The following is a 24302-nucleotide window of genomic DNA, read 5'->3' on the forward strand; positions in this document are numbered from 1 at the left end:
AAAACCCACCCTCCTTGTTCTGAAGCATCCTGGTCACCACACAGCCCTTCCCGTTGCTTTGTGTTGCAGAATACCTGCAACAGTTGGTCCAGGCCTCTCACCACCGAAGTCATTAACTGCATCCCACTGTAAAGGTCACCCTTGCAGCTTCGGAAGGTCAGTTTATTTTTATTGCCTAGAACTACCTAAAATGAAACACCACCACCACCACCAAAGTGATGCTTCTAAATTCACAGTCACTATGTCATTATACTGTTTATTATTCTTTTATTTTCAAAATATTGGGAGGAGTCTGAAAAACAGTTTAGACAACTATTCAGTCATCCCATGCATACCCTTAGAACTGTGTCTTACTGCAATGTGTTCACCCAATTATGATGTATTTAGGATCAGTCCAAAAACTGAGATGCGTGCAGGCACTTCCACCCATTTCAAACTGAGTGTTACCTTCTGGTAGCTATTTTTTTTCCTTCCCTCCTTCAGTTGCTCTTCCCTCTGAACATCTGTTTGTTCCTAATTACAGTTCTCATTTTTCTGGTATTGTTGAGAGAGGTTTTCATGTTGGTGTGAGTGATGAATATGTCAGCTTTTATGCCCCCGACAATATTAGGGTCCCTAGAAAGATTGGGGGAAAATTCCTAGTGAAAGCCCCCCTGTGTGTTTGTGCAGTTCCCCTAACATTCACCTCAGTGAGACTCATTCAGATAGGCTTCAAAAGCTATACTTCCAATCTGGATTATTTTACATGGATGTTTCCTGGGGGCCCATTAGGATTCTCCCATCTTCCTTGTCTTTCCTTGCCTCTCTATTCCGTACTCAGCCTGCAGGCCCATGTGCTTCATATGCAAGGACAGACTTGCACATAGCAGAAGCCCAGCTCTCCTGCTTTGCTGGCTGTTTTCTCTGAATAGGATGTGTCCTAGCAAAGAAGACATAACACAGGAATGGGAAACACATGATGCTTGAATAGGTATGGGAGTTTTAGGAAAGAAACCAACAGACATGTCCTTGAAAGAGACCTGGATCATCTCTTTGCTTTGGTCCTCAGCAGGCTTCAGCACTCAGAAGTGACTCTGTAGTTGCTCTGCCACAGAGCCTTGTACAAGTGTCTCTGCCTCCAGGCTTGCTATTGTCCTGTTGCATTCTGTTATTGTGGGATTTAGAAATTCCCTGAGCTGCTTAGTGAACACTTCTAAGAGAGAAAGAGCAAATAATGCCTATGTAGCCAAGTCCTTTGCATTAATAGTTACCCTAAAGTGCATGTTGAATGTAAAGTAAGAAAAACCCCAAAGGGTATCACTGAAGGCAATTTCACCACTGCTGCTAAGGTTTAAAATGTGTCTCCACTATACTATGCATTTAGACAGGTTTTGAAATGTATCCAAGCTTATGAAAAAGGATTTTGAAGTTTCTCAAGACAAAAATCAAGAGGAAACCAAACTAGCATACAGCCTCCTGGTTCCAAATCCTAAAGCAGTTATTTTGACCAACACTTGTGACTGTAGCTAAAACAGATGTCAACCGTCTAAACGAAGGACTCGATCCACTACACAGCAAAAAGTTCCCTGAGTACTATTAAATGACTTAATGATTAGAGCAATTTCATTTCATTGGCCTTCAATTCAATATGAAAAAAATTACTATTACAAAGATACTGAATGAATATAGCAGGTTTATGAAGTTTAATCAGGAAAACAGAGCAGATTGCTCTGTCAACATCACCTCTTATGCTGACACATCCCTCACAGACTTTGGCCTGTGTTAGCAGACGTAAATTGAGCAGTCTTTCTGTATATGGGAACCACACCAGCAAAACATCAGTGCACAAGTGCTACTATTTAGCATTGTAGATATTGTGTAGGACACAGCCAACAGCCATCAATCATGACATTTGCTATTCTAGTATCTAAATGGTGGATTTGACAGTGCCATTTTACCTTCAGTTTGCAGTTTCTCTGTGTGATACAATATACCACAGCAGGAAAAGATCAATAGTTGCTTCAAAGTAAGAGTGGATACCATATCAATGTCATTATCAGGAAATAATTTCCCAGCTTTTTCAATTATATTCATATACCCAAATCCTTCCATCCTTTTACATACATCATCTTAGTACTCCCTCCCCTCCCACTTTCTGTTTTGCATCACAGGATTACAGAACACTTTCCCAGTGTGCTCAGTACACTTTGGGGAGCCCATTTACTAGGTGTCACATCACACTGATGTCATATTGCTTATGCCTCTTTTAAAGGTTATGACTGTAAAGTGTGGGAACTTTGAGTATTTGCAAAACAGTCCTCTTTTTTTAGAAATAATTATTTTTAATAACAGAACAATAGCTCCCAATAACAACAGTAAAAGCCAACTAGCACAGAAACCTTAACTAAACAGCTAACTAAAATTAAGTGCAGATTCCTTTGGCCTGTGTGCAGGAGTATGAGACTTCATAACATTTAAAGTGAGAGCACAGTTTTTCTCAATGCCCCACACCCATGACCTGTAAATTCATGAGTTAACACTGGGCTGTGGTTCAAACAATAGGAAGCTTCAGAGCTGTTGAATCTTCTGTCGAGCTGTCCTCTTCTAAAGGGGAGATCTCATCCAGAAATGCAACCTCGATTTTAAAGAAAGCTTGTTTTCTTTAAAACTCTCTCTGCAATTTGATGAGACTGAAATCCCTCCTGTGAGTTAGATCTTTCCTATACAGTGGCTGAAAACAAATGCTGTTCTTCGACATGTTATGTGCCCTGCGGGAAATTACACATGGCCTTGGACCTTAGAATCTAATATTGAGAGAAAAGATTGGTCAGAACATTGAAATAATCACCTGTAGCCTATTTTTCTCAAATCCCTTTAAACAGATCAACAGATTGCATTAGCCTGATAGGCAGTGAGTAAGTAGTAGGCTGGAATAAAAATGTCTATATAAATAAGAGATCGAATGAGATGAAGAGGCTAGGACACTAGCCTATGCAGTTTGTTCTTACTGAACTTGTAAATGCCCTTTCCTCTAGTTACTTGGCACTGTTGGTTTGACCTTTCAAAGATGAACCTGGTGTCATCAGGAATTTTTGGATTGCAGACACATTTTTTGTTTGTTTTTAATCCCAGTCTGGCCATTCTTTTACTGTGTGGCCTTAAAAAAGCAATGCTTTCTGCTTTAACGTCTACCTAAAGTTAGACTGCTATCAATTTTTAATAGAAACTAGTAAAATTTAATGCATTTGTCTTTAAAGAGGTCCAAATAAAATTTTGTTATAGTTAAATGGAGCTTTTCACATAATTGCTTAAGATATATTTGACCATGGGTTAGCTAACAGCATCACATTAATTTGATGTTAATAATCTTCTGCAATTGTGGTGACTTGCCAAACAACATTTTAAACTAAGTGTCTGGATGGTATTATACCATTTAACTTAGTTAAGAGTAAAATAAATTCACATGTATTGGGACAGTTTTTGTTTTACAAGGACAACATATTATACCAGTTTACTGAATCACTACCAGCACTTCTATCTTCCCATAAATTGTTCCATTTACAGTGAGATATGCCGAGATTTAAGACTTCAGAGTATCAATTCTTAACGGAGCTGCAGTAGATTTATCAGGCAGATCTGCTCTTTCGGTTTCATATTTCCTCCTCAAAGATAAATATTTAAAGAGTGTCTCTTGCACAGTCCATTTTCTGTATGATAACCCTTCCTACCATATCGAACTACAGTGAGATTACCATGGGTATTTTCCTGGTCCATTAAAATTATGATCCTTAAATCTTACCTAAACAGCTCTTTAAGATCAAATGGCAAACAACTGATTGCACTTGTGTCTGTTGTATAAAATTGGCATCTGGTTTTTAAGCAAAGAAGTAACTACATACTAGTCCCACATAACCTGAGGTTGTCTGAAAGCTAATACTGAGGTCTGTAGGCATGTTTTGTAATCATTCAGCACAGACAGAATTCAAGCCATAGGAACTGAAACAGTCTACCATGCTGTAATGTGTTGCAGCAGGAGAATATTTCACCAGATTATGACTACAGAAGCATTTGTTTTAAAAGAGAATTTTCATCTCTTCCTCATCTTCATGCCTTGGAACAAATCCCTGATTTCTCATTGCCAAATCATGTTTGGTCCCAGGCCTCTTTTCAAGCTGTTTTTACATTCTGCCACCAAGTTAAACATGAGCAGGAAGAGCAGGGAAGGTGATGCGAGAGTGGTTTGCACTGGAATGCTACAAAGCTAAAATTCAGACCGACAGCTCTTCTTTTGCTATATAGCAATCAGTGCACCTAATTCAACATTTACAGTTGAACCATCACCAAGTGCTGCTACCAGAAATCCAAAGTTCTTAACGTTTGTCTTATTGATACTGTCACATCTTTTGGTTACCCATGAATTTGAGTTTAGGATTGCTGATCAGAGGTAGCTTGCCCAAAGCTGGGCAGCAGCTCCTATGTGTACTCACAGTAGCTAGGAATTACTGCTGTATGTTGAGGCAAACTGCTGCTGCTACTGCGCAGCTTTTCAGAGTATCTTATCTCTGCACAAACCCCGGCTCCCCATTCCAGCTGGATTCTTGGTGGTGGAGGAATCACTGTCATCTCCTACAGTAGTACAGTATTGATATTTTGCCTCCAAGTGTGTCTGTGACATATTTGTTAGGTCACTTCAGGTGCTGTGCAGCAGGTTCTCCCTAGGTTTGGAACTTCCTTGGAGGTACCAGCTTGCACAGAGACTATGTACTAGCCTGGTTCTGCAGGAGGCAGCTTTCTGTAGCATCTCTGGAGTGGGTCACTGCACCTGACTTGGCATTCCACTGTGCTCATCAAGTGAGGATTGCTGCTTGTAGGACTTGAAAGCTGGGATGAAACAATTTTCTCTCTCTTACCCTTCTCACAACTCTCCTATGTTGGTGAAAAATACAGAAAACTCAAGAAAGTGAGTAATTCAGTACTTTTATCAAATAAAACTTCAGTAATGTGCATCAAATAAAGCGATGGCCCACATCCCTTGAAGTGGGTAAAATTACTTTATTGGAGTCCTTTATCCATCGATTTAATTGTGCTGTGCATTGAGTGAAGGTGGAGACTTTTCCAGAGCAGTGGCAAGGTTGTCACTGCATCATAGCACCCATACAGACCTGGCTCAAATTGGGATCAGGGAACCAAACTTCATTCTTTCACTGCACATAAGCAAGGAATTATTTTTTGGAAAGAATTCCCTGTAAATCAGAGTCGATACACACTTGGGTAGAAACTATTGTGCGAGTACTTCAGCTGCTGGTGGGTCGGGACAGAGATAGAAAACCAAAGGGAAGTTTCTGCGTAGTCAAAAGTACAGAGGCTTATTTACTTAGTGGCTAATGCCACCAGGTGGCTACTGAGTGGAATCGGCTGAAAGCCGTAAAATGCGGGATTCTTTTCTCTCTAGATAAACAAGTATCGTCGTATAAATACGTTTCCAAGGGTTAATTTTTATACGTGACATAAACCCATGTAAAGTAGTGAAAGTAGAAAGGGCTGATGAGTAGAGAGGAAGAAAGACCAAAGGGAAGCATACCTAAATAAGGATATTTCTGGAGGTCAGTGGGATACATGTATCTATTTCGTAGGTTAACAGTAAGTCAGTTGGTAAAACATATAAGTGTGAAACAGTGCCAAAGCTTAAGGATGCTACACTGGGACTTTTATCATCATTTATTTCCTTTTAGATAGTCGGGGTTGTTTCAATGACTCAACATTCCCCTCACTGTGGGAAAAAAAGGCATATGCAAATTGCTTTGGTAGGAAAAAATCTTCCTAAGATAATATTATTGTTATTATTTCCCTAATACATGTTTAGCTAAGAAGATAATGCTGAAAAGCTTGAAAAAGCTTGAAAAAAGTCTGGTCCTCTAAGTGTAGGATACACAGAAGGGAGGTGAATAAATATGGGTGTCTTCATAGGAGGACCAGAATCCTGCATGTACTGGGCCAAATCTAAATGCACTTTTTCAAACACATATTAATGTATCAAAATAGAAAGCAGCAGTAACAAAAACTTCTTAGATCCAAGCTACCCATCACCAAGACAATCTGATAGGGAGGCAGCCTTTTTGCACATCACTTGATTTAAACTCAAGCAGTGTTTTACTGAGATAATCTTTCCAGTAACGCAGAGAAACCATTTGCCTAGAGCACACAGATATGAACCTTGAGCAAGGACTGATCTTCCAAAAGACCACAGGCTTGCTATATAGTTAGCTTAATACCTCAGAGGAAAACTGATTACAAGGAACCACATAATAACATGGGGCCTCTTCAGACCTAGCTTCAATGGCTTATTGTTTTCCCTATTACTTTGGGCTTAAGAAATAGCACAGTGCTCACTATATACCTTGGACCATACAAGATTTAATTTCCAAAATGACATATATTTTACTTAATTGTTCCCTCGGTTCTTAAGCAACAGAAATTCCCTTTCATGTACTTGGCATGAAGCCTCCCTGTTGCTTTCTAAATTATAAGCTTTCACTTACTTCCTTGAGGTCCTGTAACAAACTGCAAAAAAATTCACCAGCTTCTTTTCATGTTAGATGTTATGTTGTTCATTTGCCACTTGACGTTGTCATCCTCTGACATAGTTCGATAGTAGATTACATGATTTTATCTCTCTTCAGGCTTGTAGGAAGCTAAAACCCCAACTCCCCAGCCCTCTGTCTCTAGCTGATACTTCGATTAAACTAGAAAGTAACGCTTTGCAATAAATACAGAGTTATTATGAACACACTAATAGAACTATAATTGCAGGACACTTTACACAGAAGATGCATCTGTGGACTCTTTGTAGTTCATATATCCTAATCACAGAATCCCAGCCTGGTTTGTGTTGGAAGGGACCTTAAAGCTCATCCAGCTCCAACCCCTGCCACAGGCAGGGACACCTTCCACTAGAGCAGGTTGCTCCAAGCCCCTGTGTCCAACCTGGCCTTGAACACTGCCAGGGATGGGGCAGCCACGGCTTCTCTGGGCACCCTGTGCCAGCGCCTCAGCACCCTCACAGCATTTTATTTCCTTGATACATATTGGATGTTGACACTTAACAAGTCAGCATGCAGTACTCTTTCATAGAAATATTTTCATTAAGGCAGTAAAACTTGCTGATAATTTTTCTTTTAAGGAGACCAGTATGATTGAAAAGAGTCTTTCCAGACAGACTGATGATTGCCTGTGCAGGAGGAGTATAGATACTCAGACTTTGTACTTAAGAGCAGTTGTTTTTTTCCTGGTTCTCTTGGTGTTTTCCTGGTTTTCTTGCTTTATAGCTCTATGGCAACAGAGCCAACACCTTTTGAAATAAGAGAAGCTATAAAATGAGAAGCAAACCAGTATTCCCTCCCTTACCTTGCACAGATAAATGATTTTTTTCCTTAAGCTCTGATTACAGTTTCCAACAGAATTGTTGCTTGCATTTTCATCCCTCCTTGTGGGTAGTAATGAGGAAATTATGTCCATATGAATTTTTATATTTCTAACAATGCCTCAGAAGTAGACGCCCCATTTTGTCCATGAGCCAAGACCCTAAAATAAGATCTTAAAAATATTTTGATCTTGATTCCACTATAATCTTTGTAAATTATAAATCTAAATTTCATCAAGAATATTGGTCGCTCTGGTCACCAGAGTTTTCATACTGTAAATGTATGTATGTTAGTATTTGTCATACTGTATCTGCAAGGAAGGCAGCTTTTAATCTGCATAAATGAATTAGAAACACACAAGCACTTAATAAAGCATGGATGTACTTGGGCTTAGAATTCTCTCAAACTCTTTCATATTTTGGGGACTTTATGAATAACTTGTAAACTGAACTATACACCCCTCTGCCCCCAGCTAGGGGGAAATAGCCATATTTCATTTTAAGCTATTGATTATGTGTTATTTTTCTTCAGGTGCTGTAAACTTAGTTCAGTTGCTGTAAGATCAGTGAAAGTCTGAGCTTCCCAGTGACTTCCATGAGCGAGATAATATAAGTGTAACAGACAAGTCATTGGTATGATTAGGCAAAGTAGTTCATTGTTTTTCACATTAAATATATCTTATATATATATATCTTATAACTCTACGGTTAATACTGCTTTTATAGAAACTGAGAAAACAGTAGAACACTAACAGAGCATTTGCACGTTCTGTTATATTTTAGCAGATAAGTGATTTTAAAGAAAATATGACTAAATAGCATTGAGATCACTACAACAGCTCAGACCTACTACAAGCAACTGAGCTACCAGAGCCCTCCAGTGAAGGTGTCTGCTAACACAAACACAGTATTTCTATTCTACGGGAGGGCAAAATTCCCGTGGTATTTTTATTCAATAATTGTCTTTTTGTGCCGCTTTGTGAGCAATTGAGGACTAGGAACAAGAGGAAATAAAACAGAACTCACAGAAGCCTGTGTAAGTAACTGCAGTTTCAGCCCGTAAAACCCCCGTTACAGCCAGTACTTATTTGCTTTCTCGATAAGAACAACCCGGTTTTGCAAGCCGGTGTGTGGGAACACCTTTAGGCACACGAATAGCACTGCACATGAGCTCTGCAAGCGTCTACAAAGAGCAATCTCTAAGTAACACCCCCAGCGGCAAGACTCCAGCCGTAAAACCAGGACATTTATCAACACCCCCAGCGTTTGGAGCCTGCAAAGGAACGACGTGCCCGTAGTACTTGTCACAGAACCCCAGTTCTCTGGGCGGAGAGGTAGGAGGGAGGCTCTTGCAGAGGAAGGGGCTGGCCCGACCCGGCCCGACCCACCGGCTCCTTTCCCGCTGCCCTTTCCTGCGGGAGCGGTGCTTGGGGCGAGTGCGGGTGGTGCCGAGGGGACGGGGCTGTTGTAGTCCCGGGGCGCTGCGCTTAAACTAACCCAGTGAGTGCTCAAAGTGTGGGGACTGCAGCCGTTTTGGAAGCTAGGTGTGCCTAACAGAGTGTCTGTAGTAGCTGTGAAGCTTCCAAAGCACCTTTAAAGCTGCCTTGCATGCAGGCAGTTCTGAATTGCTGGGTAAACTCTTAAGCCTGCTTGCCTTAATGAGTAAAGGTAAGCTCTGGCTTATTTTAGCTGGAAACCACCCCAGCCACGTTCCTCCTGCGTCTTGTTTGCTTCTTAATGTTATGTGAATATTGCTTGCTTGTTTTGCTTCTTCATCAGTGTGTGTAGGGGATAGCTGTGTGGTAGCTGTTACAGTGAATGTACTGATCCTGTAGTTGGATTTGCTTGTTGGAGTAACGAGCTATGTTGTTACAGATCAGTCTGTAACTTTGAGTTCTTCATAGAGTTAAAAGTTTGCAAGGTTGTGGCCTTAAAGATTAATGTGCAGAGCGGGTGGCCAGCAGAAAGTTAAATAATTAAACAATTGAACAGGGCAAAATCCTTGCCTTTTGTTCATTCTTGGTGGGATATATGGAAAAAGACAAACTTACCATATTCCTTTGTAAGATTGCTCATTCTTCTGAAGGAAAGTAAAAAAGAAAGTAACTCTCTTTTATAGTGAGTAAATGCATAACAAGCTTTAAAATTATGCTGCCCACTTGTACCAACTTCTGCTTTCAGGAAGAAGGTATTAAAAGCTGTGGTTGGGTTTTGTGGTGTTTTTGTTACTTTTGTAGTTGTTCTTTTTTTTTTTTCCCCTTAACTGCACCAGAAGATAATTAAAATAATTACTTAATATGAAGCTGAGCTCTGTGGAAGTAGGTGTCTGTCAAAGCAAAGGAAGCTGCAGGGTCAGCGCTTCGTTACAGCTCAAGCACTGCAGCTGATGTGTAGGGTCTCATGGGCTGAGCTTGGGAAGCAGCGTAAGATGTGTGCCCGAGGTAAAGAACACTCTTAGAAATGTTTCTTTTTCTGTGTGGGTACTTTTTCTTCTTTCAGACAAACTTCCTGTGATCCTGAGCTTGATAAAGGTTAATGCTGTTAGATGCAAGTCAAATAGGAGAGGTTCCGATGTAATAATGTAAGTTGTCTTCCTATTAGAAAGCCAGTGTCAGTTTTACTTGGACTTGCTCACTATAACAGAAGGACTGGCTGTGAGATAAATACCTACACTTGAACTGTCACAAAACCTCATTTTGCAACAGGCAAGCCTTGGAGTTCTCTTTGGATGTTTCCTGAGTAGAAAGACCAAGAGGCTGAGGTGTGTATGTTTTGTCAACTTGGGGGCATGAGGGTGTGTGTTTGTAATAAGTTAAAAGTAATTAAAAGTAATAAGTTATTATGCATGTGAACACTACTTGTTTTCTGCTCTTGCTCAGTCCAGCTGTTGTGAGATGACCACATTTGAATGAGCAGAAGTTAACCCAAGCTCTTTCTCTGAAGTCGGAGGGGAGATGACTCTTGGGCAGCAAGGCAGCCCACTTTTGCTTTGTCAGAGTGTATTTCTGAAGAGACATGGCACAATTCTGTTAATACAGCTTATTCTCCTTTAGATGGCTTTTTACTTTTCTGCTTGCCCTCTTGGCTGATGGTGGTTCCAAGAAAGCTTTTGTTACTTTGAATTGGCAGTATGTTTGCCTGGTCCTTCCTCTCATGTCCTCTTCCTCTCTGAAACTGGCTTTAGATTTCGTACTCTGCAGCTAAAGTCTGTTGAAAGCTAGCTTAAGATAATTTCTGTGAGAAGGTCCTGAGTTTGTGTGAACATTGTGCTCTTGAGGAATTAGGCTACTGGGGCTGAGACCTGCAGGGATTGAAGAAGTAGCATCATCACAGGAGGGAGTAACTTACTGATCTCCATTTATCCAAATCCAGTAAGATCGTGAGGTGTAAGAAGCAGAATAAATTCACATGTATACTCAATGGCGTGAAAAGATTCCCGCTAAATTTTTGTATTGTTGGTTCAGGCTTTTAAAGATTTTGTACTTTATTTTAGCACTCTTCCCCCCCAACCATTTCTTCTTCTTTCCTCCTCCCTCCTTGGGAGAAGATGACCCCTGAATGAATGGTATGATAAATTCTTGATGTCCAGACAAGTGTAGCTGTATTACATTGAAACTTTACAGATGCTGGTAGCTATTATGATAAGCAAATCCTTATTTCTCTTTGCAGTTTGCCCTCCCAGGCAGAATGTCTTGAGGTTAAGCCACAGATAATTACTTTAGCCTTTAACCATTAATATTTGGGTTGCCACAGAGGTGTTCTGGTCTTGTCATGGTCTGTCATAAGTATGAAATGTAGCTACTTCATCTCCATTCTTACTAACTGAAACGGCTGTTTCTACTTCACTTTTTTGGGAATAGCTGTTGTAGGTTCTCAGTGAGATTTTTTGGGCTGCCTCTTACTTCAAATAGCTGTTCTGCATCCCACTGCAGTTGGAATAACTGGCCACAGATGGAGTACCTTTGGGACCCCTGCTCTAATTTTTCTACATGACTTTCCTCCAGTTTCTGGTGGGTTATATGCAACATAAGTTCCCCAAAAAAAGGTGCTCTTATAAAAGCTCTTTTTCTGTCCTGAGTTCCGACCTACCCAGCAGACATCTGAAATAACTTGAGTCAAGAAATGCTTGTCTGAAATTTCAGATTACTTCATTATTGAGCAGTCTTTGTATGAAATTGAATTTTACAGTTATAATCAAATTCCACATGAAGTAAATATTAATGGACATTCCAATTACTCAACTTCCTTGGAAAAGCTTAACTTCCTTCTAAAGCATTTTGACCAAGTTAGGCAAGAGTGATGAGAAGATGACTGTTGCTCTATGTATTTTGATTTTCTATTAATTAGAGGGCTGCATTATAAATGGTTTCAAGTATACAATTCTCTCTCTTTCCCTGCACCCCAAGAGTGACATGATGTTTGAAACCCTGTTAGAATTACAGGTGATGATGGAGTTTGTTTGAACAAACTTGTTTTGAAGCTTTCTTTCCTGCCAGTGGGTGTGAGTTTTGTATTATACTGAAGATTTAAGTAGGGAGGGTGAGGAAGGGAATAACAAATTTCCAGTCAAGCTTCAAACTAATGAGTATTGAAGTATTTTTTTCCATTCCAAATCAAGGTATGGAACAGCAGTTTGAATAACTGCCTGATACTGTAAAATAGTGTGGTGTGCCCTAGTATCTATATCTATAGGATATGGAAAGGAATCCTGGATCTGGTGCTGTCTCTGGTTGTATATAACATATTGAAAACTCTGTTTATAGTACAAGACTAAGATCACAATCTATGTGATTGTGTTCTGACTATGGAGCTAGTATGCTCTGTAGCACATCCTTGTAACTTTGGGGTATTTACTGATGCATGCTACTCTGGTGCAGCTGGCATGCGGGCAGGCTAGAGGAAGGAGATGGCAGGTACTGTCAGGCCCTTGGTTAACACAAGCATTTCAGTGAAGTGCATTTATCTTGGAACAAAGTGCAGAAATCTTTAAACTCCCTGTTGTTCTTCCAGGCAGTTCAAACCATAGTAAATTAACAAAAATGCTGGAGAACTGCCAGTTGAAAGCTGCTTTAGGAATTCGCTTTTATAGTTAACATCATTGTGCTTCAGTCCTGAAGTCAGTTATTCCTCTTCCTCTTTAGAACAGGGAACTGGACTGTCTGCTAATTCATATGCTGTCACCAATGAGCTGCATTTTAAAGGGTTATAAATAAGCCACTACAGCCAAAGCTGCTTAGTACAACTTGCAAGCAAAATCTGTCAAGAAGGACAAACCTACAATTTATAGTAAGTTCTAGTGGAAACAGAGAGTGTTTTCAAATGCTATAGGTAATGGCAGGCTGTTCCACAGCTTACACGCCTCAAACCAGAGTTAACGTAGATTCTCATTCTGAATCTGAGCTTTAGTGGCAATACTTGGTGATTTTAAGGTTCTGTTGCAGTTTGTCATGTTCTTATCTGGAAAAGATGATCTTGCAGAGATCTGCTGATTCATCGTGACATTAATCAAACCCCTTTTTGTTCAGGGTTGTACTTCTGGGTGTAGTTGTGAGATTTAGTTGTCTTCCTCTGCTTTTCCTACAAAGGTGAGTATCAGAAAACAGTGGCATATTCTGCAGTTTATTGTGTGTTCATTTGTTACAAACCTGGATTCCTTTACCTCTGTGTGTGATTGCTTAGAATGTTAAAGGTACTTACTTCCCTAATTCTCAATAACTGTTCTGCATTGTGGTGTCGTATATATCATATATGTGCTAAATGTCTAAAAATGCAGTCATTCCTGACCACATCTCTTGGAGGGAAGTAACGTTATCATGGCTATAGAAGTCCAAAGAGAAAAGAGGAAACCGTGTAATCTGACAGAAGGAGAGGTGACTGTTTTACACAGGAGTGATTTGCTGCTTGCCAGTGGCTGACTTTGTGGCGTGTGGTTTTGTTTTGTTGGGTTTTTTGGTTGGGTTTTTGCTTCTTTTTGTCTCTTTACCAAAGCAGATGCTCTGTTGGCTGAGGATGGATATAAGTGCTTATTGCTCTTCAGGCCGAGTATAAAGATACTTCTTGTCCCTTCTCAGAATTGCTCATTGCTGGTTCATTAGTTTAACTAGTGTTTAAAAACCACTTCCTTAAGTGTCTTTTCAAATAATGTTAATTTTTGGACTCCTAATGCTGTATACTCAGCATTCTAGACTCACTGTTTCCTTCTCCTGGCCAGCCTGTCACATTCACGAGGCATGACATACTGCTTCATGCTCCTGTGACAGGTACTTTTTTAGAGCTAAAGGAGACATCTTAACCTACTATATGAGGAAGTTCTGGGCATCTCTTGGACTTCCTCTTCTTTCCTTCCTGTATGTTCTGGTTTTGTCCTTGTTTTTCTTGCTTGTTGTGGTTGGTATGAGGGTTGTTTTGAAGAGATCTTGCCTGAAGGCTGAGGGTTTGTGTGTGTGTTGTAAAAGGGGTAAGGAGGTGCAGTGAGATCCTAGGGGCAGCAGATGAGAGTGGCTGCAAACTTCTATTGTTGACTATTCCGAACAACAATTTTAAATATGAAGTTCTATTGTGTTATAAAAAGGGTTTTGTTGTGGTATTTGAGTTAAAGTCCAGAGCTCTTCAATCTGGAATTAAGGAATAATTGCTTAAAGCTTGACACTCTCTAGCATGTTGGCTTATTGTACGGCTTTGTCTCCAGTAACACTTCAGGAGATGTTTTCCTAAAAATACAAAATCAATCTTTTAACCACAGATTGGTGTTTATAAGAGGGCTTCTCATCTTCCCTCTGCCTATTGCTGTGTAAGTGGAGAACAGAGAGTGCCACGACATATTTCCAGATCAAAGGAGGAAAGACTTCCCAAAGCCACTGAAAAAGTGGTGTTTGAGGAAGGCTAAATCTTAATCTGGAAATTACTATTCTTTACAGGATGCAGCCCTCATTGTTGGAGGTACATAGAAAATATTGCTCTTCTACAGTTAACCCTGTCTAAAAAACCAGATGTTTTTAAATTGCTCTTCAGTACAGTACTTCCAGATTTTGGTCTTTTTCATTCTTTTAATCTCTGCTTCTTCTTCCTTCTCTTCTGCCAGTTTTTGTCAGTTGAGTCTGCCAAAGAATATTTCTTGTTTCCTTTTAAATCCCTACCACATCCTCTGCTACTTAAACTAGAACACCAACCTACTCTTCTTATCTCTGCAGCATGCAGCCTCATCTCTTCTGGCAGCAGCTGGGTTTGAAGATTTCACTGGGACGTGTAAGAGGTGGTTTAATTCCACCATCGTACTGAACCATGGTTTTTAGCTCCCTGTTTGCTTCCTGAACTTCTGAATAAATCACATTGTTGGAGCTTTGCAGCAGTTTGGAGAAGTATTGGTGCTAGAAGGAAAGGCTTATTTTAACTAGCAGTTAAAGATATTATCATGATGTTATCATGAATATTTGGGAGGAGGAGTTGAGGTTGGAGTGTGGGTTTTTTTCTAGTTCCTGAAATGTAACTGTTCAGCCCCTTCTCCCCTCTGATTTTCTTCTGTTTACTGATGTAAAGTTGCTGAGGAGCTCTTTTGTTGAAGTACAAATGTAGCATTGCCCTGGATATTGTGGGGTTTTAGCACTGAATGTATGAGAAGTTTGGAAAAGTTAATATTGATGACTCTTGGAGTGTGTGTAAGACTAATGACATGCCGTGTCTTCATCTGGCTGCTTTTTTAGGTATCAGAGTTCAGTCTGAAACACCTCTGTGCCTTTCTTATCTTCATGTCCATGTGTGCTCTGTCAGGAAACTTCATAACTTGATACTCTTATCCCTTGGTGCAAAATGGGCCTGGCTCTTCCTGAAGGCAGACATACTTGCCTTGTATGTATTCCACTAGAGCTGATAACCTGCTTCTTGTGCCTAAGGATGGAAAGGAGGTTTATCTCTGTTCTTCTGGCCTTCTGGGTATGCAGACGCTTTTTCTTGTTAAGGTGTTCTGTGAACAATAAAACTGTAAACCTTGCATGGTGCTGAGTAACAAAACAATTACCACAGTTCTATTGGAAACAGTATTGTGGCAGGGCAAAATGTTGTATGATGGATGCTGGGATTAGTGTTCATGTAACGGTTTTAAGCTCTTTGGTCCTATTACCCCACATGTTTTTCATGCATACTGTTATTCAGGGTGTGACAAGCAATGATATTATTTGTCTAATTGTCTGGAGGCCCAGTATCCAAAAGAAAGAGGTCAAAGGAAAAGTCTTGTGCTTGTCTGCAGCAAACATCCATGTTTCTTTATATAATCATAGAATCAGTAGGGTTGGAAAGACCTTTAAGCTCATCCAGTCCACCCGTTCCCAGCACTGCCAAGGCCACCACTAACCCATGGCACTGAGGGCCTCGGCTACACGGTGTGTGAACACTTGCAGGGACGGTGACTCCAGCCCTGCCCTGGGCAGCCTGTTCCAATGCCTGAGCACCCTCTGGGGATTGTTCCTCATCTCCATCTAAACCTCCCCTGGCGCAGCTTGAGGCCGTTTCCTCTTGTCTCATCCCTTGTTCCTTGGGAGCAGAGACCAGCCCCCTCCTGGCTCCACCCTCCTGTCAGGCAGTTGTAGAGAGCGAGAAGGTCCCCCCTGAGCCTTCTCTTCTCCAGACTAAACCCCCCCAGGTCCCTCAGCCGTTCCTCATCACACTTGTGCTCCAGGCCCTGCACCAGCTCTGGTGCCCTTCTCTGGCCCCGCTCCAGCACCTCAATGTCTCTTTATCTAAATCTTTATCCCAAATTCCCACTCTTTTGCACGTATAAAACCTACTTCTGGTGTTTGACAACTTTATTTCCCCTGCAGAAAGAGGAACTTGTTACCTGGGAATTGTTTGTCATATATGAGGATTAGACACGAGTTGTGGAAACAAAGGGCAGTCTGTAATGATGTGTCGTTTGGAACTATGATTAATAAAAGAGTGGGCTTGATACTAGCTGTGTAGTTCCTCAGTAGTGTGGACATTTATACAACCATGAAACGTTCTAATATCCATCTGTCCTGTGCAGATGTTCAAGGGACTTGGATTATTTTTTGTTTTGGGAGGGGCGTAAGCAAAAGAAATTCAAGAAGTTATGTCAAAATGTATGGAGAGAAATAATCCACCCAGTGAGTGGAGGGATCCATCTACTGCCTGTACTCTTGATGGCCTGAAACATCCTATCTGTGACCATTGCTGCAAAGTCTGGCAGTTATCACGAACACACATTAGTGTGCAGCTGGGGATGGTGTCTTCTCATGCATAAGGTTTTAAACTTGTTTTTAAATTGTAGTGTTCAACTGACTCAGCTAAAGATGAGTGGTGACCTGTAATGTAACTGGTTATTGTATTTAATTGCCTCGAACTCTTTACTTTCTATAGATGGAGCTGCCTGGCCTTGCTTTTGCTGTTTGGATGCTTATTTGTTTCTATGCATCTGTGAGTGGCTATCCAAATGGAAAAGTAAGAGCAGCCTGCACCAGCATGATACCCTGTCATGGTAGCTCTCCACAGCTGTCACCTGAGCACACCATTACAGTGAATGGGACTGAATTTAAACCAGGGGACAGCATAGAAGGTATGTGTTGCTTATAGCTGAAGAGTTTAGTTGACTATTTCTTTGTGTAGCTTGTCTTTACTCAGTTATACTAGATCTGTCTAAGCAGTTGAATCTTGCTCAGGTGATCCATTCAGCAGTCATTCAATACTTGTTCAATAGCTTGCTTCTGGTGGTTGAAATATTTCATTCTTCCTCTGGAGAATATCTCAGCTTAATTTTTCTTCTGGTTTCAGTTCATCTGTCCGGACCAGTTTTTGAAGGCTTCTTCATCCAAGCCCGGGATGCAGAGCACCTGGAGAGCCCTGCACTTGGTTCTTTTATGTTAGCTGACCGGAGAGTGTCTCAGCTCCTGACATGTGGCCATACCAAGGTATGCTTTAGTGTCTTGAAGTGGGACATCAGGCACTGAGGTGTTTGTACTAGACCATGTCTGTAACAGGATAGAGCTGAGCTGTGCAGTCTTCTTTGAGCTCAGTGACATCCAATTAATGCATTCATCAGTGCTGTAAAGCAATGGGGGTGTCTGGGTTGTGCCCTTTGTGCTCGGAGGACTTAGTTCAGTGCTGTGTCTGATCTGTTTATCTTGTGCAAATAACTGTCTGATCCCAAGACTACTTTTGAGGTTTGTCCTCTGGGATGCCAGTTCTGTTCTCTGTACAGTCATTGCACTGTCCCTTCATGCTCTTACTGTCAAAAAAATGGAGCATTATCTTACTATCAAAAAAATTCTAGTGTTATCACACCATTACAACATAAATGCTGCAGGGATCTCTGTGTCGTCATCGAATCATAGAATGGTTTGGGTTGGAAAAGACCTTATGGTTTGGGTTGGAAAAGACCTTAAGATCATCCTGTTCCAACCCCCTGTCACAGGCAGGGGCACCTCACACTAGACCAGGTTGCTCCAAGCCCCATCCAGCCTGGCCTTGGCCACTGCCACTGGAGTTTTCTGGATTGAAAGACCTCTAGTTCCTTTTAGCCTCACAGTTTCTTAGTATGTATAAGTTTCAGTGGCAGACTTATCTGAATTGATAATGACTGACTGGGGAGGAGCTGGTTGCAGTGGCTCTGTGCAATGTAACAGTGCAGTGTCAGTTCAGGATTTAGTTATAGCCTGTGATGACTGTGTTATCTGAAATCTCCTTCCTGTGTATCCACTGTGTGAGTCTTGATATGTGTGTTTTCAGAATTCAGCTGTCAGTCACACAAGTAAAGCAAAAAAGAAACACATCAAAGTTTATTGGATTGCTCCTGGGGATGCACCAAAACGGGTACAGTTTCTGTAAGTAAATCTACTATTAGTTCTAGTTGATTAAAATGCAAGTAAGTAAAGCTGTGCCATTGCTGTGTCAAGTATTGGCCAGCAACTGAGAAGGATCCTTGGACTAATGGCCTGAAAAGTGGACACCTCTTGCTTGCTGCAGAGTCTGCATTAATGCAGAGACTTGTCCTTTAGGGAAAACTTGGAGAGGATTATTTTGATTTTTGTGGGGAGAGCAGAAAGGGATTTGGAGGCCCATTTCTTTACTATTTCTAGTTAACTGCTCATTTCTCATGTCTGTAACACACAGCATTAAGATTCTTTTTCTGTGCTGCTACTTAATGAAATGGTATGTACACCCTCCTACTAGGTTTTGGGGAACTAATGGATAAAAACTATACAACTCTCTTGGAGGTTGAAACATTCATGCCTGTGGCAGAGAGCACTTATATCCAGTAGAGCATGCTGTCATGTTTTAATATTATTTTTCCACTGAGATTTCAGATATTTTCCTACTTTAATCCTTAATATGGTAGAGGCCTGCCTAAAGATGGGGGTTTTACAATAAGTTGTACAAACTATAGCTTTTCCTTTTTCCCTTTTTTAAGTAACAGTCAGTTGTTGATGTACAGTATGACTCTGTGTGTGCTTTGTTTTTAAGAGCCACAGTTGTGAAGAAATACAAGACTTTCTGGGTGAAGATTCCTGGTCCCATTGTTTCTCAGCCTAATGCACTGTCCCCAACAACACCCTTGCACGCAACATCAGAGGCTGTATCAACTTCACACCCTGCTTCCTACTTATCAAAGCCAGTAAGTAATTATAAACTGAAATAATGCTATTCTTAATGCTTGTGATCACTGTTGTTTAATGAAAACACATTGATAAAGTTTATTGACAGAAAAGGAGAGGTGATGAACTTAGATATTAGAGACTAAGGACATAGCTATCCTCTTGTGTTAGTGGAGTTGCCTGAACTTGTATAGGTTAAATGTCATGCCACACAGGGCTCAGAAAGTTGATAGAACACTTAGAACTAAATGGTCAGAAAATATTGTGCATACCTGGGAGGAGAAATGGGAAGAGACTTAATCTGGTTTTGACTAGTAACTTCCTATGTAGTAACTGCAGGCTCAGAAACTTCCTTTTGTGAGTTCATCTTTGTTACTGATTGTTGATACTGATTTCCATTATTGATTCTTGAATGAATTGAGCGAACATCACTATTTGATCCACAATAAACATGATTTTTAATCCATGTATTTTCTCCTTGTGTATCAATGGAGTTCCTACTTTAAAAAGGAAACAAAAAGCTGGTCTTCTCTTCTATTCTCCCTCATCAACAGCTGCTATTACCTCTCTAAAAATTAAACCAAAGGAAGTTTCTCTCAAGTTTTTCCTTTCTCTTCAAAGTTATTCTATCGTAATGTCTTTAAAGTGAAAATTCAGCTTGAGTCAAAGTACAGCTTGGAACCCACCAATGTTTCACCTAGTGGTCCTGAGGTAATTGTACGGGTGGGTTAAGAGATTGGTATGTAGACGTAGATGGCATTTCTTTGCTGTTCCTCGTATGCTTTCTTCTAGAATGGGGTAGAAAGGGAGGAAGAAGAGGGGAAACTCTCATTGCTTATGACTTGTTTGTTTGCTTAATTATCTAGTTTAATGCATCGGGTTGTGGAAGGACCAAGTTCTGCATTAGGAACCCTTCAAACTGTGATCCTGAAAGTGCTTCCTGTTTTTTTCTGTCTTTCCAACAAGAGAGGAGCTCAGTATTTATTGAAATGAGTGGTCCAAGTGAAGGATATTTAGCATTTGCGTTGTCCCATGACCAGTGGATGGTGAGTGTCCTGTTCCACTTTAGTTGCTTGTGTGGTCTCAGTAAAGTTGGAATGGTACTTTAGCAAAACATGCATGTAGAAAACTGAAATGCTGCTAGGTGTCACACCGAGTGACTGCTCTTTCATAGTGCTGCAGCACAGGTTGCCTTTTATAGGTGGATATTCAGTTGTAGCTACTATCTGCAGTAGAATTGCCCTGTGGATATCTGTCTTAGCAGAATCCAACCTGTCTGATTGCACCATAGCTGACTGGATTCCTGGTTGGATCAGTGTTTCTTTGTAACCTAGCCAAAACCCCTCGCCTGTCAGAAGCCAAGCTGCTATGCTTTCTGAAACCCATTTGCATTTCATCATTGTTTGTACAGGAGTGACTCCATTCAGTCTTAAAGAGTGCTTAGAGATCCTTTTTTATAATTGCTGTTAAAGTCAAGGGATGATGCTTTTGACAAATGCATAATCCATAAACTAACTGTTGCACAAAGAAGATGCTGTTTATGTTGACGTCTCTAGTGCAAGAACACTTGGTTCTTAGCTGTAAAGGCAAAGCACTGTTTTGAGGAAATCCAACTTTTAACTGAAGAGGGTTTTAAAATAGCATCAGTGTCCACTTCTGCCTTGTCTGCTTAATTTAGTGAACTATAAATAATTAAAGAAACTTCTGATAATATGGTTGTTACCCTGGGGAGGGAGGGGGGAAGAGTCTATGTCATAATGTGCCTAACTATGGGTCATCTGTTTGACTTAATGTGATTCCTGTTTAAAACTAAAGTGTTTGAAAGCTGGGAAGTAATGGCTTGACAGCTAGAGAAGTCTGTCTTGGGTCTTGTTGCATATGTTAAATCAAACAGGTTTTGGAGACCGCCAGTAGTGGTTTTTATTGGGCTATAAATACCTTTCTCCTTTAAACTCTCCAGGGTGGTGATGATGCATATCTGTGTGTTGGTGAGGACCACCGCATTCACACCATCACTGCCTACCTGAAGGGGCGAAGTCCTCCTGTTTTGGATTCAGAGGTACATTTGAAAACAACTAAGACACTTCCACCAGTGTAGGTTTGAGGTAATGAATGATGTGCTGCTGCTGCTACTTTGTGCTTTTATTTTGCACAGCAGCTATAAATAGTAAAGTGGATCCATAATTCTTTAAGGTGGCATTGGTTGGGCACTTACTTCCTAGGAAATGTTACCTTTGGAGGTAAAAATAAGTGTGTGGGGGCTTACTCTACTGAGGAACTTTGTGCCTTATTACTCTGTCCCTTTGCTAAGGCTGCAGTTGCAATTGGTGGTAATAACTCCAACCCTTATGTTGCTGTGTTGACTTACTGACATAACTTCTGAGTAGGTATGCAAGAGATTCTTACACACCCCCGTCCGCCCCAATCATTGGTGTTCTTTCTTGGTGCTTTGCTTGTCTTTTGGTTACTTTTTAAGTCAATTACTCTGCCATTCTGAAAAGACTAGGTGTTGAATGTCTCCTGTTTCACAGAATGCCCTTGAGGATGTGTCATGGAGGCTTGTGGATGGTCTTCTTCAGTGTTCTTTCAGAAGAAGTATTCGTCTCCCTGCTTACAAAGGGAGGTTTAATCTGGATGCCAGCTACTACATCTTTCTGGCAGATGGGGAAGCTAGTGAAGGTAAACTTGACTTAGATATGGTTGCCTCTCTTTGAACAGCTGTACATGAGTTAGTAACCCTTATGTAAGATGTGGTGCAGCTGGGAGTATCTGAACTAAGGTTTCCAAGTTGGAGGCACTTAGTCCAGTCATCTTTACTGTCTCACTGGATCATGGGTTTGCTTTTGGAAGTTACAGTAAACATATATATGTGTTGTCTGTCCACTTGGTGCTAGGAACTGATAGCTTCTTGAGAGCTCGCCACATACTCTTAAAATGGAGACTAGCATCTAAAATGGGGACATCAACAAAGGGAATTATGCTTCATGTCTTGTGCCTGTAGTGGAGAAAGCTGTTAGCTATAGAGGGGCGAGCTGGTTCTTGTACATTTAAGTGTGCAAGACAGCTCAGATGTCATCTTAGATTCTTCCCATATTGTGTGTCAGAAATGTAGTTCGTGTGATTATGCTCAGTGGTAACAACAGGACTTGCATTCATAAATAAGGAGTGGGCACGTTTACAAGTGCAGTGGCTTTTGTCAGCCATAAATAAACCACTTTATGCCACTCCTTAGGTGGAGTAATACACAAACATCATCACCAGCCTCTGATCACCAATGGAATGTACAATGTCACAGGCCTTCCTCAGGATATTGGAGGTTCCCGGTCTCCACGACTTATCAAGGCTCATGGTAAGCTGCAGCTTCTAGTTTTGTCTTCCAGTTCCAGACTTGCTGAGGCTGGAGAGTTGTTTTCCTCATTACTGCAGAGTAGGTACTTCCTCATCTTTGTAACACTCATGTTTATATATACTGTTGGCTAGCAAGATGTGAGACTGTGAAGACAAAGTTATTAATAATCTTTCCTTTCAAGAGCAGCATTTCTTGAAAAGAAGATTCTTCTTGTCCAGGAAAATGAACCTGTATTTTCCTTTTCTATTAGATTTATAATCACAGCATCACAGGATCATTAGTGTTGGAAGGGGCCTCTGGAGATCACCCAGTCCAACCCCTGCCAAGGCAGGGCCACCCAGAGCAGGGCACACAGGAACGTGTCCAGGCGGGTTTGGGATGTCTCCAGAGAGGGAGACTCCACAACCCCCCTGGGCAGCCTGTGCCAGGGCTCTGACACCCTCACGTAAAGAAGTTCTTCCTCATGTTGAGGTGAAACTTGTTGTGTGTTAGTTTATGGCCTTTGCTCCTCGTCCTGTCGCTGGGCACCACTGGAAAGAGCCTGGTGCCATCCTCCTGGCACCCACCTTTGAGCTATTGATCTGCGTTGATGAGATCCCCTCTCAATCTGCTCTTCTCTAGGCTAAACAGGCCCAGCTCCCATCTCCCCAGTCTCTCCTCATCAGAGAGATTTCTGTTTACCTTTTTATCTCTGGTTTAATTTTTCCTAGTTACATTATTGGCTTAATTCTATTTGAAATGAGAAACCCCTCAACTGACAGTCCAGCGCCATCGAAGTTAATGAGAATATTTTCTGTCACAGTACTGGGCTTTAAAGCAGGCCCATGGGAGAATTGTCACTCATTGCTTGTCAAACATATTGTAAGAAATGTCACCTTTCATTCCCTGATGTCCAAGTTGGTGACGGAACAGGCATCTCTCACCAGTATGTATTGATTGTACTGGTGCATATGAAACGTGTGCTATAAAGCTGTAGTCTGAACCAGGTGATTAAAACTTATTACTGGTAAATTCTGACCATATATGTACAGACTAAACTGTTACGCAGTCTTTACAGCTAATTTACCTTTCCCTTGTGGTTGTTTTCTATTTTCAGGAGCACTGATGTTCATTGCTTGGGTTACCACAGTTAGTATTGGTGTCATTGTTGCACGATTCTTCAAACCTGTCTGGTCTCATTCATTTCTGTTTGGAAAGGAGATGTGGTTTCAGGTGGGCAAAATCTCCCCCTATGTCTAGCTGTATTTTCTAGCTTTATTGTAAGCAGAACTATAAACCTATTGGATCCAAGAAACAGGAGATTAAACTTGATGTGATTTTTATCTTTTTCTAATCTTACAAAATGGAACAATGACAAATCAGAAGTTCACCTACTTTACTAGTAAAAGCAAAGTCTACAGAGGCCACTAAGAATGTCTTTAACCGTAGATCTGTTAAGTGTACTTTAATGGTATATTAGGAAAGCTGTAAAGTTTCTAAAAGCAAACTTAACTTTTCTAGGTGCATCGTATGCTTATGTTGACCACAGTCATGCTCACAAGCATTTCTTTTGTGTTGCCTTTTATATACCGAGGAGGTTGGAGCCAAGTAAGTGTGTGCTTTTGTTTTGTTTGTTAACTCAAATGTAAAGGATGGACCAAGTGAATGAGAAGGAGGTTCACTGATGACTGACATGTTACTTGAATTTAGGAGGGGAGTAAGAATGGGATGGCTGACTTACTGACGTGGCAAACCTGCTGGGAGTAAGTGTTGTGATGAACTTAGACTTGAGTAGCTATATCCGGTGATTAAGCTTAGTCTAGAAAATTTGATAGAGATTGTATACCCATGGCTGGCACCTGTATGATAGTTGGTGTGAGGTGATATCAGCAGTTGGAAAGCATAGAGAGTATCTGAATTAAAGGTGGGAGAATGTGGTCATAGGTATGAGCTAGAGCTAGTGAAACTGAATACA

The 24302-nt window shown here is 40.9% G+C and overlaps 1 protein-coding gene across 18 annotated transcripts in view; it reads left to right on the forward strand.

Moving 5' to 3' along the window:
* Window positions 1-9647: 9647 nt before the first annotated feature.
* Window positions 9648-24302, forward strand: part of FRRS1 (ferric chelate reductase 1) — a 95219-nt gene continuing 80564 nt past the window's right edge. For 13 of the 18 annotated variants that reach the window (XR_003992834.1, XR_003992836.1, XR_003992837.1 and 10 more), the window contains exons 1-11: window positions 13668-15328; window positions 16769-16964; window positions 17180-17316; window positions 18134-18228; window positions 18869-19019; window positions 19866-20045; window positions 20960-21058; window positions 21531-21678; window positions 22232-22348; window positions 23445-23560; window positions 23849-23935. Coding sequence is in view for 10 of the 18 variants with exons in the window: in XM_030495752.1 (XP_030351612.1) it covers window positions 15206-15328; window positions 16769-16964; window positions 17180-17316; window positions 18134-18228; window positions 18869-19019; window positions 19866-20045; window positions 20960-21058; window positions 21531-21678; window positions 22232-22348; window positions 23445-23560; window positions 23849-23935 (1449 nt within the window). In the remaining 8 variants the exon portion in view is untranslated. Of the gene's footprint in view, window positions 10161-11963; window positions 13024-13666; window positions 15329-16768; window positions 16965-17179; window positions 17317-18133; window positions 18229-18868; window positions 19020-19865; window positions 20046-20959; window positions 21059-21530; window positions 21679-22231; window positions 22349-23444; window positions 23561-23848; window positions 23936-24302 lie in introns of those variants that run through there. The other 5 variants (XM_030495753.2, XM_030495756.2, XM_030495755.2 and 2 more) reach the window with 5 other exon arrangements.

The sequence above is a fragment of the Strigops habroptila genome, chromosome 8 (genome assembly GCF_004027225.2).
Source record: "Strigops habroptila isolate Jane chromosome 8, bStrHab1.2.pri, whole genome shotgun sequence".
NCBI classification, from domain to species: Eukaryota; Metazoa; Chordata; class Aves; order Psittaciformes; family Psittacidae; genus Strigops; species Strigops habroptila.